This window comes from Lampetra planeri, chromosome 46 (assembly GCF_965212315.1).
Source record: "Lampetra planeri chromosome 46, kcLamPlan1.2.h2, whole genome shotgun sequence".
Lineage (NCBI taxonomy): Eukaryota > Metazoa > Chordata > Hyperoartia > Petromyzontiformes > Petromyzontidae > Lampetra > Lampetra planeri.
The window spans coordinates 8391525-8406781 of NC_136152.1; the positions used below are offsets into that span (position 1 = coordinate 8391525).

General features: G+C 44.9%; 1 protein-coding gene across 1 annotated transcript in view; it reads left to right on the forward strand.

Annotated features, from left to right (window-relative positions):
* Positions 1-9525, forward strand: part of LOC144733393 (tetratricopeptide repeat protein 39B-like) — a 111066-nt gene extending 101541 nt beyond the window's left edge. Inside the window, exon 19 of the mRNA XM_078615299.1 lies at positions 8154-9525. Coding sequence (XP_078471425.1) covers positions 8154-8283 — 130 coding nt within the window. The 3' untranslated portion in view covers positions 8284-9525. The remainder of the gene's footprint in view (positions 1-8153) is intronic.
* Positions 9526-15257: the final 5732 nt, after the last annotated feature.

The following is a 15257-nucleotide window of genomic DNA, read 5'->3' on the forward strand; positions in this document are numbered from 1 at the left end:
TTGCACTGTTTTTGAGTTGTACGCCTTCTGGTGTCATCTGGCCCTACACCAATGGGGACTAGGCTCTAAAGAAAGCCGTCTCGGGTGTGGGCTAATCAACTTCAAGGACAGTGCATATTATTATCCTTATCAGAGTTGCTTCTTTTTGTTTGCTTTATTGACTACTTGTGTTGTGGTCATTGCAAACATGATGCCTTGAATAAAGGTGTCAGTTTTGTACCAGTTAAAAGGGTAAAAACCTACCATTATATTTTGCCACTGGTAAAAGAGATCTCATAGTGTAAATGTTTACCCCGAACTCTCAATACTCTGATATTGCACTGTTTTTGAGTTGTACGCCTTCTGGTGTCATCTGGCCCTACACCAATGGGGACTAGGTTCTAAAGAAAGCCGTCTCGGGTGTGGGCTAATCAACTTCAAGGACAGTGCATATTATTATCCTTATCAGAGTTGCTTCTTTTTGTTTGCTTTATTGACTACTTGTGTTGTGGTCATTGCAAACATGATGCCTTGAATAAAGGTGTCAGTTTTGTACCAGTTAAAAGGGTAAAAACCTACCATTATATTTTGCCACTGGTAAAAGAGATCTCATAGTGTAAACTTTTATTAAACCAAATTTGATCTTTGTTAATTATCCCTAGCCCTCACCCTTTCGCAGAAAAGGATTAGAGTTTCAGCATAACTGTCGTAGTTCATAATCAGAATCAAAATATTTATTTATACTGGAGGAATACGATGAGCTATAAAGCTCTTTTTCACAGATGCCCAGTCGGGGCGGCTCATTGGGATCAAGTTATAACTTGCATGCCTCTGAGGTCTATAAAATATTCTTCTGGCATTGATGAGGTAGCACACCTACAGCCATCAGGTTGTCTAATGTGGGTGCTAAAATATGGATGAAGGTGGCAGTGTTGGGCTCGGTTGAATTCTTGTGCTGGGCTCGGTTGAATTCTTGTGCTGGGCTCGGCACTATGCCGAGAGGGGAACGTACAGTGAGGGAAAAAAGTATTTTATCCCCTGATGATTTTGTACGTTTGCCCACTGACAAAGAAATGATCAGTCTATAATTTTAATGGTAGGTTTATTTGAACAGTGAGAGACAGAATAACAACAACAAAATTCAGAAAGATGCATGTCAAAATTTTTATAAATTGATTTGGATATTAATGAGGGAAATAAGTATTTGACCCCTCTGAAAAACATGACTTAGTACTTGGTGGCAAAACCCTTGTTGGCAATCACAGAGGTCAGACGTTTCTTGTAGTTGGCCACCAGGTTTCCACACAGTTCAAGAGGGATTTTGTCCCACTCCTCTTTGTAGTTCTTCTCCAAGTCATTAAGGTTTCGAGGCTGACGTTTGGCAACTCGAACCTTCAGCTCTCTCCACAGATTTTCTATGGGATTAAGGTCTGGAGACTGGCTAGGCCACTCCAGGACCTTAATGTGCTTCTTCTTGAGCCACTCCTTTGTTGCCTTGGCCGTGTGTTTTGGGTCAATGTCATGCTGGAATGCCCATCCACGACCCATTTTATTTTTATTTCATCTTCTATTTTGTGCTTCACGGAGACATGGCTGTGTGATTTGATCCAGGACACTGCATTACAACTGGCAGGCTTCCAACTCGTAAGATCGGATCGGGACATAGCACTCTCCGGCAAGACGAAAGGCGGTGGTATTTGTTTTTACATTAATAGTGGCTGGTGTGTAGATGTCAGTGATTCTGCAACATTGTTCTCCGCTTCTTGAATCATTTTTTATAAACTGTAAACCTTTCTACTCGCCTCGCGAGTTCGCGTCGCTCATTATGGTCGGAGTTTACTTGCCGCCGGGTCCTCAGGATAAAGAGGCCCAACGCATGCTTGCCGACCAGATTCTGAGTGTGGAGCGAGCAAATACAGATTCGCTGGTTATCGTACTTGGCGACTTTAACAAAGGTAATCTCAGCCACGAACTCCCCAAATACAGACAATTCATTAAATGCCCTACCAGAGAAGGGAACACTCTTGATCACTGTTACACTACAGGCAGTAGAGCCTACCACACCGTCCCCAGTACCTTCGTCTTAGAGAAATCAATTTCGTCTGAGCCCACCGCATTAAAACAATTATCAGCCACGGCCGAGCTACAGTGGCCCACTGACAAAGAAATGATCAGTCTATAATTTTAATGGTAGTTTTATTTGAACAGTGAGAGACAGAATAACAACAACAAAAATCCAGAAAAACGCATGTCAAAAAATTTATAAATTGATTTGCATTTTAATGAGGGAAATAAGTATTTGACCCCCTTTTAATCAGAAAGATTTCTGGCTCCCAGGTGTCTTTTATACAGGTAACGAGCTGAGATTAGGAGCACACTCTTAAAGGGAGTGCTCCTAATTTCAGCGTTTTACCTGTATAAAAGACACCTGTTCACAGAAGCAATTAATCAATCAATAAGATTCCAAACTTTCCACCATGGCCAAGACCAAAGAGCTCTCCAAGATGTCAGGGACAAGATTGTAGACCTACACAAGGCTGGAATGGGCTACAAGACCATCGCCAAGCAGCTTGGTGAGAAGGTGACAACAGTTGGTGCGATTATTCGCAAAAGGAAGAAACACAAAAGAACTGTCAATCTCCCTCGGCTTGGGGCTCCATGCAATATCTCACCTCGTGGAGTTGCAATGATCATGAGAACGGTGAGGAATCAGCCCAGAACTACACGGGAGGATCTTGTCAATGATCTCAAGGCAGCTGGGACCATAGTCACCAAGAAAACAGTTGGTAACACACTACGCCGTGAAGGACTGAAATCTTGCAGCGCCTGCAAGGTCCCCCTGCTCAAGAAAGCACATATACATGCCCGTCTGAAGTTTGCCAATGAACATCTGAATGATTCAGAGGATAACTGGGTGAAAGTGTTGTGGTCAGATGAGACCAAAATGGAGCTCTATGGCATCAACTCAACTCGCCGTGTTTGGAGGAAGAGGAATGCTGCCTACGACCCAAGAACACCATCCCCACTGTCAAACATGGAGGTGGAAACATTATGCTTTGGGGGTGTTTTTCTGCTAAGGGGACAGGACAACTTCACCGCATCAAAGGGACGATGGACGGGGCCATGTACCGTCAAATCTTGGGTGAGAACCTCCTTCCCTCAGCCAGGGCATTGGAAATGGGTCGTGGATGGGTATTCCAGCATGACAATGACCCAAAACACACGGCCAAGGCAACAAAGGAGTGGCTCAAGAAGAAGCACATTAAGGTCCTGGAGTGGCCTAGCCAGTCTCCAGACCTTAATCCCATAGAAAATCTGTGGAGGGAGCTGAAGGTTCGAGTTGCCAAACGTCAGCCTCAAAACATTAATGACTTGGAGACGATCTGCAAAGAGGAGTGGGACAAAATCCCTCCTGAGATGTGTGCAAACCTGGTGGCCAACTACAAGAAACGTCTGACCTCTGTGATTGCCAACAAGGATTTTGCCACCAAGTACTACGCCATGTTTTGCAGAGGGGTCAAATACTTATTTCCCTCATTAAAATGCAAATCAATTAATAACATTTCTGACATGCGTTTTTCTGGATTTTTTTGTTGTTATTCTGTTTCTCACTGTTCAAATAAACCTACCATTAAAATGATAGACTGATCATTTCTTTGCCAGTGGGCAAACGTACAAAATCAGCAGGGGATCAAATACTTTTTTCCCTCACTATACTTGCGCAGTCGGCAGCTCCTTGGCTGTCAGTGGGCTGCACGACTCTGTAGAATAATTCCAGAGATCTTGTGAAGGTTCCCCCTTGGATTGCAACACCTCATAAAAATGTCTGGATCTGAGTTTCTGTTGATTTTATATGAAATCTTGCACCTCCTAGATACATCATAGATAACAGCCAAATCATTCAACATGTTCACGTTCAATAGATGTTTTGGACCTGGAGCCAGTGTTGCTTAGAAGTGTAACAGAAATAAGGGTGTGGTGATGAGTGAAGACCCGATTCAGTTGATCATAAATTATCCGGCACGCAATTATCCGGCTTCCAACATCTGGCGGTCCCAGGCCGATCCGGTGAAACCGGCATGTAATCCGACGATCGCCGGAAAACCGCTGAAAAAGCTGTACCAGTCCGGCGATCGGCATCTTGTGCGTGACAAAAAAAGTATCTATTCTTGATTTCAATGTAAAATATTATATACGGTGCATTATACACTACATACAACTTAAACAAATAAATATTGCACGTATATACATTTTTCATGACTAAGAACTACAGTAATACAAACAGGAAATTTCCAGTGCGATCCGTCAAAAAGTGTGTAATTCGGAGTTCGCTGGAGCGCCGTTCTAAAGGCTACATCAATCCAGCAATCGTCAAACACATGGTTGTTGAAACAAGAGAGTAGTGCTACGTACATCACCCTATGCAGAGTCTTTGAGATTGGAGTGGTAAGTATGGTACAGTAAATACAGTACATTTTTACAGTACGACGCTTATGTTTGTCTATTTGTATGTTTATTCTTGCCAATTTCACATAGTAAACGAATTTAAAACACAAAAAACATACACAACACCAAGAACATCATGTTATACAAGAATGCGCAAAAATAAGTTATTTTTAAAAATTACGTGATTATCCAACATTTTAGAAAATCTGGCGCCCTCTTCCTCCCTCTGCCACTGGATATGTAAGAATCCCAGAGACTGTCCCGTGCATCCTACAGGTGTAAGTGTAATTTCTGTCCTGAGTTACTGGCACCTATAGAGGTCATCGCTGCAAGACAGTTGTAGTCGTAATATGTTTGTGGATACGCTCAGGGCTGAAGTAAGGTAGACTAATGGAAAAGGAATCTATCCAACATGTGCATAAAAGCTACAGAAAAAGAAAAACTGATAACAGAAGACAAAGATCATTATAGTAAGAAAAGTTTAGAAAATGCAAGGAGATGAGATGACATTGAATTAAAGAAGGGATTGGCCCGGAGACTGGGAGAGACACCACTCTCAGCGTTGTTACATGGCTGGAAGTCTAAATTGAGATACTTTTTTAAAGGCAAGATTTCACAGTTTTGTTCTTCCCAGAACCAGGTTTTTCCTCGCTCGCATCTTTCACAGCAAACCCCAATGTGTCCATATTGCTATACTTTGCTGATTCGGTGTTGTGATCCGCCTCCTCCATCAGACTTTATCTCCCCTGCTGCAAAAACCCAAACTCTGGGCTTTTCCTCACGATGCAAACCAACACAAATAATTACTTGTTTATAAAAGCTTAAATTTACGTATTATTACTTGCAGGAATGACTCTTTGGTTCTTTTGGTAAAGTCACATAGAAATAAAATAAATAATAGAATACGACGTTTCGATTGCAACACAAACAACCGTCATCAGGTGTGAATGAATGCAAGCTCGGAGAGAGACATTCAGAGAGCGAGACAACACAGACACGGAGAGAGACGCATACACAGAGAGAGAGACACACACAGAGAGACACACAGAGAGACACACATGGGGGAGATACACATAGAAAGACACACGCAGAGAGAGACACACACAGAGACACAGAGAAACAATGCCTCTGTGACTAGGCATTAATTTTGAGAGAGGGGGGGGGAGCAGAGAAATTAGCATGTCAATGAGAGCGGCAGAGGGAGAGAAATTTGAAGTTTGAGAAAACAAACCTAGTAAACTTAGAAATGTAATGCAATGCAACACAGAGAGTCGGCTAACACAACAGTTAACACTTTACCTGGTTGATTACGTTCTTCCAAAGATTTCAAAATTTGAAGTTAGTGTGAGTCGATGTGGAAATCCTCCCCGTAGAGGCGGTTCAAACTTGATTTGAAGCTTTCGTGACTGCAGGAATTACTCTTTGGTTCTTTCGGTAAAGTCACATAGAAATAAAATAAATAATAGAAAACGACGTTTCGATTGCAACACAAGCAACCGTCATCAGGTTTGAATTAATGTAAGCTCTCCCCCATGTGTGTCTCTCTGTGTCTCTCTCTCTGTGTGTTTGTCTGTCTCTGTGTCTGTGTTGTCTCTCTCTCTGTATATGTGTCTCTCTCCGAGCTTGCATTCATTCACACCTGATGACGGTTGCTTGTGTTGCAATCGAAACTTCGTATTCTATTATTTATTTTATTTCTATGTGACTTTACCGACAAAACCAAAGAGTTATGTATTATTGTTAAATTATTTGTATTATGAAGTGTCCACTTAATCCAAGTAAATGCACATAAACTTAAAATTTCGTGTCTATGAACATATATTTCTTACATTTGTATTACCTCATGTTTAAGATGATGACAAATTATGATATATGTTAATACTGCTTAATAGAGGGTTAAATCCACATGTTACATTCGAATATACTTGAAAAAGGCGTGGAGTATGCTACAGCATAGAAGCATGGCTCACTTGTCAGAGTGCAGTACACAGCTGTAGATGACCATAGCCACCTTTGGACTACCAATAAAACATCAGTGAAATGTGGGGCAAGGAGACCTTATTCAGACTTGAGGCCATGGTGGTCTCCTTCACACTGAGGTTGTATAAAGGCTATGTATGCTGAACTTATTCAGCACTGTCCGTAGCAAACCATCCTAATTGTAGGTGCGGGAGAAGGACACCAAACGAAACACAAAAATCAGTTCTAAAGAATGAGTTTTCAATCTAGATTTAAAAGTGCATAGCTCTATTGGCTTCCTAATATCGGAAGGAAGAGCATTCCAGACGACTACAAAAGCGCATCTGAAAGTGGCCATTATAAGGATAACTGGAGTTTGCGTGATGATTTATGCTCCTTAACAAGATAAATAATGGTGAATTTTTGCAAGCACTTTGTGTGTAGTGAATGCGACCTTATGTATTAGTGAGCCAATGTAGCTCAGCGAGAATGGGACGGACATGGTCGGATGTTGTAGTACCCATCACGACAATTGCGAAAAAAATGTTTACATGCTGCAGCTTGGTAATATTTTTGCCAGACGTCCCGTAGCGTAGTGAGTTGCAATAATCTAGCCTTATTGAACACGATGCTACTACATGCCACCATATTGGCTATGTCCCAACTCAATAGTGGTTGAATGTGTCGTAGAGCCCTGATATGAAACTTTACTATATATTACACGTGGTGATCAAAAGATAATATTCTGGTCAAGTATGATGCTGAGGTTCTTTAGACATCTGTTGAAAATAGGAAGGGCCAAGGATGATGGGTCCCTATGGTACGCCAACTAGGTATGGCATAGGTGATGACTGTTCGGTCACCCAGCATGACGAACTGTAAGTGACCATCTTCTTGGTTCTTTCGGTAAAGTCACGTAGATGGGAAATAATAAAATAATAAAAATAAAACATAATAAAATAAAATTCTCACGACGTTTCGGCCACAACACAAGCAGCCGTCCTCAGGTGAAGACAGAGCTGTCTGAAAGACAGCACTCCAATGAACACTGCTAAGCTTGGCAGCGTATTTTAAGCTGGGTGGGAGGAGAAGAGCGCCTTGACAAAGGAGTTTACATATCAACAGAAGAATTTAGCATTGAATAAGCTGTGTTAATGTGAGAGAAAGCTTTACATTGAAATGTAATTGACCATATAGGTATGACTCAATCCACCCCAGTGCCATACCTGATACACCATGTCTTGACCTTAGCCGCCCAATGAGTATCTCGTGGTTGATGGTGTCGAAGGCGGCTGAGAGATCGAGGCCAACCAACACTGCTGCGCGCCTGTCATCCATGATCTTGCAGAGGTCATCAGTGATCTTTAGTAGAGCCGTCTCAGTGCTGTGGAACTTCCAGTAAGCCGACTGCAAGGGGTTGAATCTGCCCGTCACAGCGACGTGGGGAAATAATCACTTCAGACAAAATCGATAGTTTTGAAATCTTTTCAGATTTGAGATCGGGTGATAATGTGCGGGGTCACTGGCTCAGGCCAACTTTTTTTTAAGGGTGGTTTTACCTGCGCCATTTTTAACCAGTCTGGAAAGAGCCCACACTGAACGAAATAGCGTGGGCTCTTTCAAGCATGATTTGGACCGTATCATGGTTGTAAAGTGCATACAAATGAGGTCTCGTACATGTTGCTGAGGTGGTTGTAAGCTGAGTAATGGCACACTACTCCGTGTGTGTGGCGCGTGTAAGCCATGTGTGCGTGTGCATTTTTCCGTAGAAACAACTACAAGAACTACTCGATGGAATCACGCCTGCACTTCCGCCTGCACGCGGTGCTCTGTAACCTCCAGGGCAGCTCCCAGGCCGACCTGAGAGGGGCGGCTGGGGCAGCGAGGCCCTCCCTGTGAACCTCGGCCTCTTCCTCTTCACCCTCCTCTGTCCTATGATTGTATATGTTTAGTTTTTTTCCAAAAAAGCCCAACATTCTATAGCAGGAGGGGCAAGAGGGTCCTGCTGTATACGAATTTTGGCCAATTGCTATTCACAATATTTTATCAGAGGAAAATACACACTGGATAAGACAACACACAAACTTTGTCCACATACAATTTTCCAGCGGTATTTGTTGCGCTGCTCCTTACAGGTCAGAAGATGGCGGTCCTGAGCGCACCATTTTGCTTTCACCACCGCTTGACCATTTATGTCCCGGTGTGGCTGAGTGATGGGCAACCTAGACTAGTTAGTGAGCCACATGAGCGGCCCCTCCTTCAGCTCAGTTGGCCGCAAGCTTTACATCTTGCTCGTGTATTAATCATGACCCCACGCATTACCCTAGACCAGGGGTCGGCAACCTACGGCTCCGGAGCCGCATGCGGCTCTTTACGGACTGCTTCTTGACGATATATACGTATGTACAGTATGTACTCAGATGCATTGCGGCTCTTGAAATACTGAATTTTGTACCGAATTGGAAAGAAATGGCTCTTCTTGTTATTTTGGTTGCCGACCCCTGCCCTAGACACACTTAGACCAGGCCACCACAAGGGGCTCCACAGGCCGCATATGGCTTACGGGCCACAGGTTGACCACCACGAGTACTGTAGCTGGATCGCGCGCGGACAGGCATTGTCACGTTATCTGGCGAAACAAAGACCGTCGTCTCCCATTTCGCCCATGTCTCTACGTTGCTATGGTATCTTCACACAAGGTAATAACTGTAAACCAAGTAAACCTTCAGTGGGTCCAGGCTTCTGCCAAATTATTGCAATTACATCCATGGGTTACTGGGATAGTGTGCAGTGTGATAACTGCTGTGCTAACATCGTATAGTGTCCATTTTAACTTAAATCTTGTGTAACCAGGTTGATGTATCATCCACTTGTTTGTGACTATCATGTGTTTTATAGAAAAAAGCAATACCTGTGCCATTTTAGGGTGAATAGGAGTTGAGGCTATCTAATTTCATTCTCATCTCTGCTTGGCTCTTAAATGGGACCAAATATTTAAATGTGGTTTCGTCTTTAAATGAGCACTTGCGTTAAAAAAGTGTGTATTATTTTGCATATCTTTAAACTACGGTTGTGGTGTCATGTGTGCATGCTTTGGGGTTTATGTACGTCCAGTTCAGTAAAAATTCTGAATCATTTAAACGGTTGAGCTCAATTATCTTAATATTGGGTATGTAGTGCTTACCATGCTGTGATTAACCAGCCATGAGGCAACAGATTATCGCTTTTGGAATGGAGACCTGTTATTCGGACAGTTATTCATATTTATGAACATAGTTCAAATATTGCAATTTGTGCAAAGTGAATGCATTGTGGACATCTGAAGAATAGTGATGTTACAGGGTATTTAACATCTTCTTTCCAAATGCTTGGGTATATCCCTGGAAGCAAAATTATACCGTGTATGTTGCAGTGCAATCATATTCTCTTATTTGCACATTAAGGCTATGAGTGAGAGCTCATTGACTTAGACATCAGAAGAAGCCGTCAGTCGCTTCAGAGCTCTTTCCTTTGTATGTGCAGCAGAGGGGCTCTTGTGATGGCAAAGCTTGGCTCTGATTATTGATCTGTAGAAACTACAAATACACCAAAGCAAATGAATACTATTTATTGACAGAAAATAAATTTATATATATAAATATTTTCTTTAGCTTTAGAAAATCTGAATTATGCAGAGTGAAGAAGATTCATTTGAATGGTGGTAATTTTTCTAATATACTCTGCTCTCAGTAAAAATATACAGTACACTATCTTCATGTATACACGGTATGGATATACTGTAGTATGCTTGAGCCATTTAGCTTCGATAGTGCTTATTTAAGTTGGTGTTTCTAGATTTAAGTCACTTCCTACGGCAAGCGCCACAGAATAATGACTGGAGACTTCCCAGACTAGACAGAAGACGCTCACTGGGGCCCGGGGGGAGTTGTAGTCGTGGCAGCAGCAGCAATGACGATCAGACGAATAAAGCCAAGCTGACCAAGGCTGGAACTTGCGCTCCCACATTTGTCAGCCCTGTTGCTGTGCCCGGCCACGGCAACTATAGTAGCAAATCTTGACTTAGCGCTTTCGTGACTGCAGGAATTCATACTCTTTGGGTCTTTCGGTAAAGGTATGCACGTATGTTATCCAAATGTTGCAGTTGCAAACAGCGACTTCAAAGGTAGCAATACCTTCATACACGTTGCCTTTGCAGTATGTTACAACAGATGTAGTACAGATGCAGTAAAAACGCTTATGTAAGTGTTGGTCACCAACAACATGTTTATCACGGGCATTTGTCGGTGTGTGCTTTGGTATGAGTTATGGTAATACATTTTGAGAACTTGCCAGTAAAAGCAGTCTGAGGAATTTGTTCTCCAGATTAGTGCACTCTTTCCATCAAACCCCCTCTCTCTCTTATCGCCTTTGTTTGACCGGATGAGGATGTTGAGATACATGGTCTCTTTGAGATGGATTGACCCATATGCCAGTAACATGTGTGAAGTCATAATATTCCCTGCAGAAATGCAAATTTAGAAAAGCACTTTGTTTCCGAATCCGTGACAATGTGTAAGCTACAAGCATATGTAACTGGTTAAAAGGTCACGCAACGCAAAGTCTACACGAGCAGGGTGGGGGAATTGGTGGGCCGGCGCCATCCGAGGCTTTGCTGGTGCGGAGAGTGCCAGCCAGGCTCTTGTGCGCCGACGTCGCCCTCTAACCACGCCACCGCGTCTAGCCACGAACTCGACATACCCACCCCAGGCAGGTCTCCATTTCCGCCTTAGTGTCGTCATCGCCGCCTGTATAGTAGAACAGTGAGGCCCTCCTGGGGGGTACTCCCCCCTTCCCGCCTCCGAGTGCACCGGCGTGCGCCACGGGTTCGTCATCACACCTCGGCTGGGCAACCGCTCCGTACTTCACGACCTCACACGAGTTAATATTCTACTCCCCGCTTCAATTGAGTCGAAGGTGCCCGTGCGATCATCGGTTTATATGAGTGTCTCTATGTAGATGGATATCTCCACATGTATATGGGTGTGTTCTGTGCGTGGATGTACCTATATGTAACCAGAAACTTGCGGACGAGCCTTCGACACTTTAGGTGGATTCAAAGTGCACCCAGCCTGGCACAAGTGTCGAGGCACTGTCGCCGCCCCCTAGTGATGAACGGCCGCTGGGATCGCTAAATATGTAACAATTTTTGCTCCTGGGTAGTAAGAGTTATTTTGTAATTGCTTGTGTCTAAAAAGTATAGAAAATGGATATTATTCCTTGACTTAAAGCTTTCGTTACTGTAGGAATTCATATTCTTTGGGTCTTTCAGGAAAGTCACATATAACACATTTTTTACAAAAAAACTATGACGTTTCGATCGCAACACAAGCAATCGTCATCAGGAGAAGAAAATATGACTTTACGGAAATACCCAAAGAATATGGATATTTATTCCCCACAAACTTAGATTCTTTTTCACCAGGACAGTGATATTTAGAAATTTGCCGATTTTCATTGAGAAAACGGGCGAATTTGTGTCTTTTCGTCCACAAAGTCAGAAAAAACCAACATGAATCAAAATTAACATGTATTTACACTAAAGTAATACAAAAATGACTACAAAAGATTTAGAAGTGAGTAGTTTTTCGAGATATACGGTTATACTGTAAATAACTTTCAAGAATCAGCCCCCAAATGTCTCCCATCATGTTCTCGTTATACTGTCCTTGGTAGCGGCGTTCAAAGTCCAGTATATCCTGGTGGAAGCTCTCACCTTGTTCCTCCGAGTATGCTTACATATTCTTTACATTTATCAAGATGAGCATCAAGGATATGGACTTTGAGGGACATCCTACAGCCCATTGTGCCGTAGTTCTTCACCAGAGTCTCAACCAGCTCCACATATTTTCGACCTTGTGATTGCCCAGGAAGCCACGAACCACTGCGACAAAGCTGTTCAAAGCCGCTTTCTCCTAACTAGTGAGCTTCTTTGGGAATACATTGCACTCCAGGATCTTCTTTATCTGTAGTCCGACGAAGACACCGACTTTGACCTTTGCCTCAGACAGCTTAGGGAAGAAGTCTTGAAGGTACTTGAAGGCTGCCGACTCCTTATCTACAGCTCTGACATTGTTTCATAAGGCCCAATTTGATGTGCAGCGGTGGCATCAGCACCTTCCGGAGGTCCACCAGTGGCTCCCACTTTACGTTGTTCCTCCCCACAGAGAACTCGGTCCGCTGTGGCCAGTCCTGCCTGTGGTAATGTGCCTTGGTGTCCCTGCTGTTCCAAAGGCAAAGATAGCAGGGAAAATTATTCTTTAGTTCTTTCGGTAAAGTCACGTATAAAGATAAAATAATAAATTAAATAATAGCATACGACGTTTCGATTGCAACACACGCAATCATCATCAGGTATAAATGAAATAGCAACAAAAAATCTAACCAGAAAACTATAGACAGACATATAAGCAGACAGATATCACCAAGATACATAGAGAGTAACACAGGTGAAGTATTGGAAATGACGGCAGGAAACTCCTTGACGGGTAACACACTTCTTTTATTAAATCTTCACTTATCTCGATACAACGTGTAGTCTCTATTCTTCCGCGTACGGTCACCAGACACCGGTACAACTCGTAACCTCTTCTCTTCTTATAACACACCGTACTGAACTCGTGTAGACTCCAAGCCTCTAGCTACACACGCCTCACTCGTCTCGTGTAGACTCGCCTCGTGTAGACTCTTCTCGTGTAGACCCTATGCCTCTGGCTACACACACATCACTCGTCTCGGGTAGACTCTTCTCGTGTAGACCCTATGCCTCTGGCTACACACACATCACTCGTCTCGGGTAGACTCTTCTCGTGTAGACCCTATGCCTCTGGCTACACCCACATCACTCGTCTCGGGTAGATTCTTCTTGTGTAGACTCGTCTCGTGTAGACCCTACGCCTCTGGCTACACCTATATCACTCGTCTCGTGTAGACTCTAGGCCCCGGCTACACACTCGGCATGCTGACACTGCATGCTCACACTACCCCCGCCTCTGGGTTACACAGAGTCCCGGTCCTCGCAGGACAGCGGGACTAGGTACCGCAGGGCCCTGGCTCTTCTTCCCGTCTTCTGTCTTCGCTGGTTACACTCTCCCTGTGCGCCTGTGCGCATCCCCTTATATAGTCGTTCCTCCCGGGAGACGGAGCGGATGCGGACCTCGATGCGAGCATCGCTTGTTAGTGAACCAATCACAACGCGTTATCTGTACGATCCTCTTTCCCCAACACGTGTTTCCACTCACCAACCAATCACGCCGCGCTGCCACTCGATCACTCCCACACCCGCACGTCACCGGCACCCAGCCAATCAACACCACACAACCCACGATCCCGCGCTGACCCCTGATCCCTCACCGTCAGCGCGCGTCACCACCCACACATCCAATCACAACGCGCTGGCACCTGATCGCTACCCCAGCGCGTATCACCACTACATCACCCCCCCACTCATAGCTTGCAGCCGTCCCGGCTGCTAACTAACAACCTCCCACATCGTTAACACAACAAAAACCCCCAGTGTGCCCCGTAACACAACAACAACACAACAGCAACCTATGTACAATTTGACAATAACCGCAAGAAAAGTTAACAATACCACACACAACACCTTATATATAAAAAACTATATACAGCCCGACGAACAACATAATAAAAGCAATTTCTAGAAAACGAACGTGCTCCGCGTCTCTGCAAGTAACGAAGTGACGAGGCGCTCCCACTGCCTCGACTCCTCACGTGGCAGGTCAAACAAAGTAGCGCGACCTGGCGCGAGTCCGTCTGGCTGGTCCGTCATACGGGACGGGACACTGACGACCGTCAGGCGGCTCCGGCTGCTCTAGAAGGCGTGGAACGGGCCTGAAAGGCCCGGCCCCGCCGCGAAGATCCGGCCGCCGGTGGTCGGCAGCTGTCAGTTCCGAGACACCTGGGAGCAGATCAGGCGGAGACATTTCCCCCTTTGGGTCGTCGGTCACGTCATATGCTCGGCCCTCACGACACTATGGGTGGCCATATGGAGGCGAGAACGGTTTCAGTCGGGAGGGGTGAACGTACCACCGTCGTTTTCCCCATTTTATCTGAACGCACTGGGGCCGTGCCACGCGCACGATCTCCACGGGCCCCCGCCATGGCCTCAACAATTTAGGCGACGTAGCCAAGGGCGCCTGAGGGCAATGCAGCCAGGCCCTGTCACCCGGTTTCCATTCGTGCACGGACACCTTCCGTGCCCGCAGTCGTTCGTTAGCAATTTGGCGAGCCCGTGAATTAAGCCGTGCGGCCTCCCTTGCCTCCGTTAGCTTGTGAATATTGAATTTAATATGTTCCGCCAATTTAGAATTGGTTCGTGGCGCGGACAGGCCAAGCTGCGTTTCCATGGGCGGGTCGGCTTCCCGACCGTACATCAAATAGAATGGGGAAAACCCTGTCGCTGCATGGGGGGCCATTCTGTACGCGGCAAGGACCCCTGGGACCTGAAGATCCCAATCTACATGTGCCTCACACACCTGCTGGCACAGCATAGAAGTCAAAGTCTTGTGAAGTCTTTCCACCATCCCGTCTGTCTGCGGGTGGTACGGGGAGGTACGCACCTTTTTAGTACCCAATAAATCGCACACCTCTTGCAACAATTTACTCGAAAATTTTTTACCTTGGTCGGTCAGCAAGCGTTCGGGAGCCCCCTTGTCCAGGACATAGCCCTGGACAAAGGCGTCCGTCACAGCCGCTGCCGACTGGTTGGCGAGAGGCCACGCCATAGGCCACCGGGTGAAATATTCGACCCCCACTAACAGGTATCTATTCCCTTTAGGCGTGACTGGAAAAGGCCCCAAAATATCGAGTGCAAC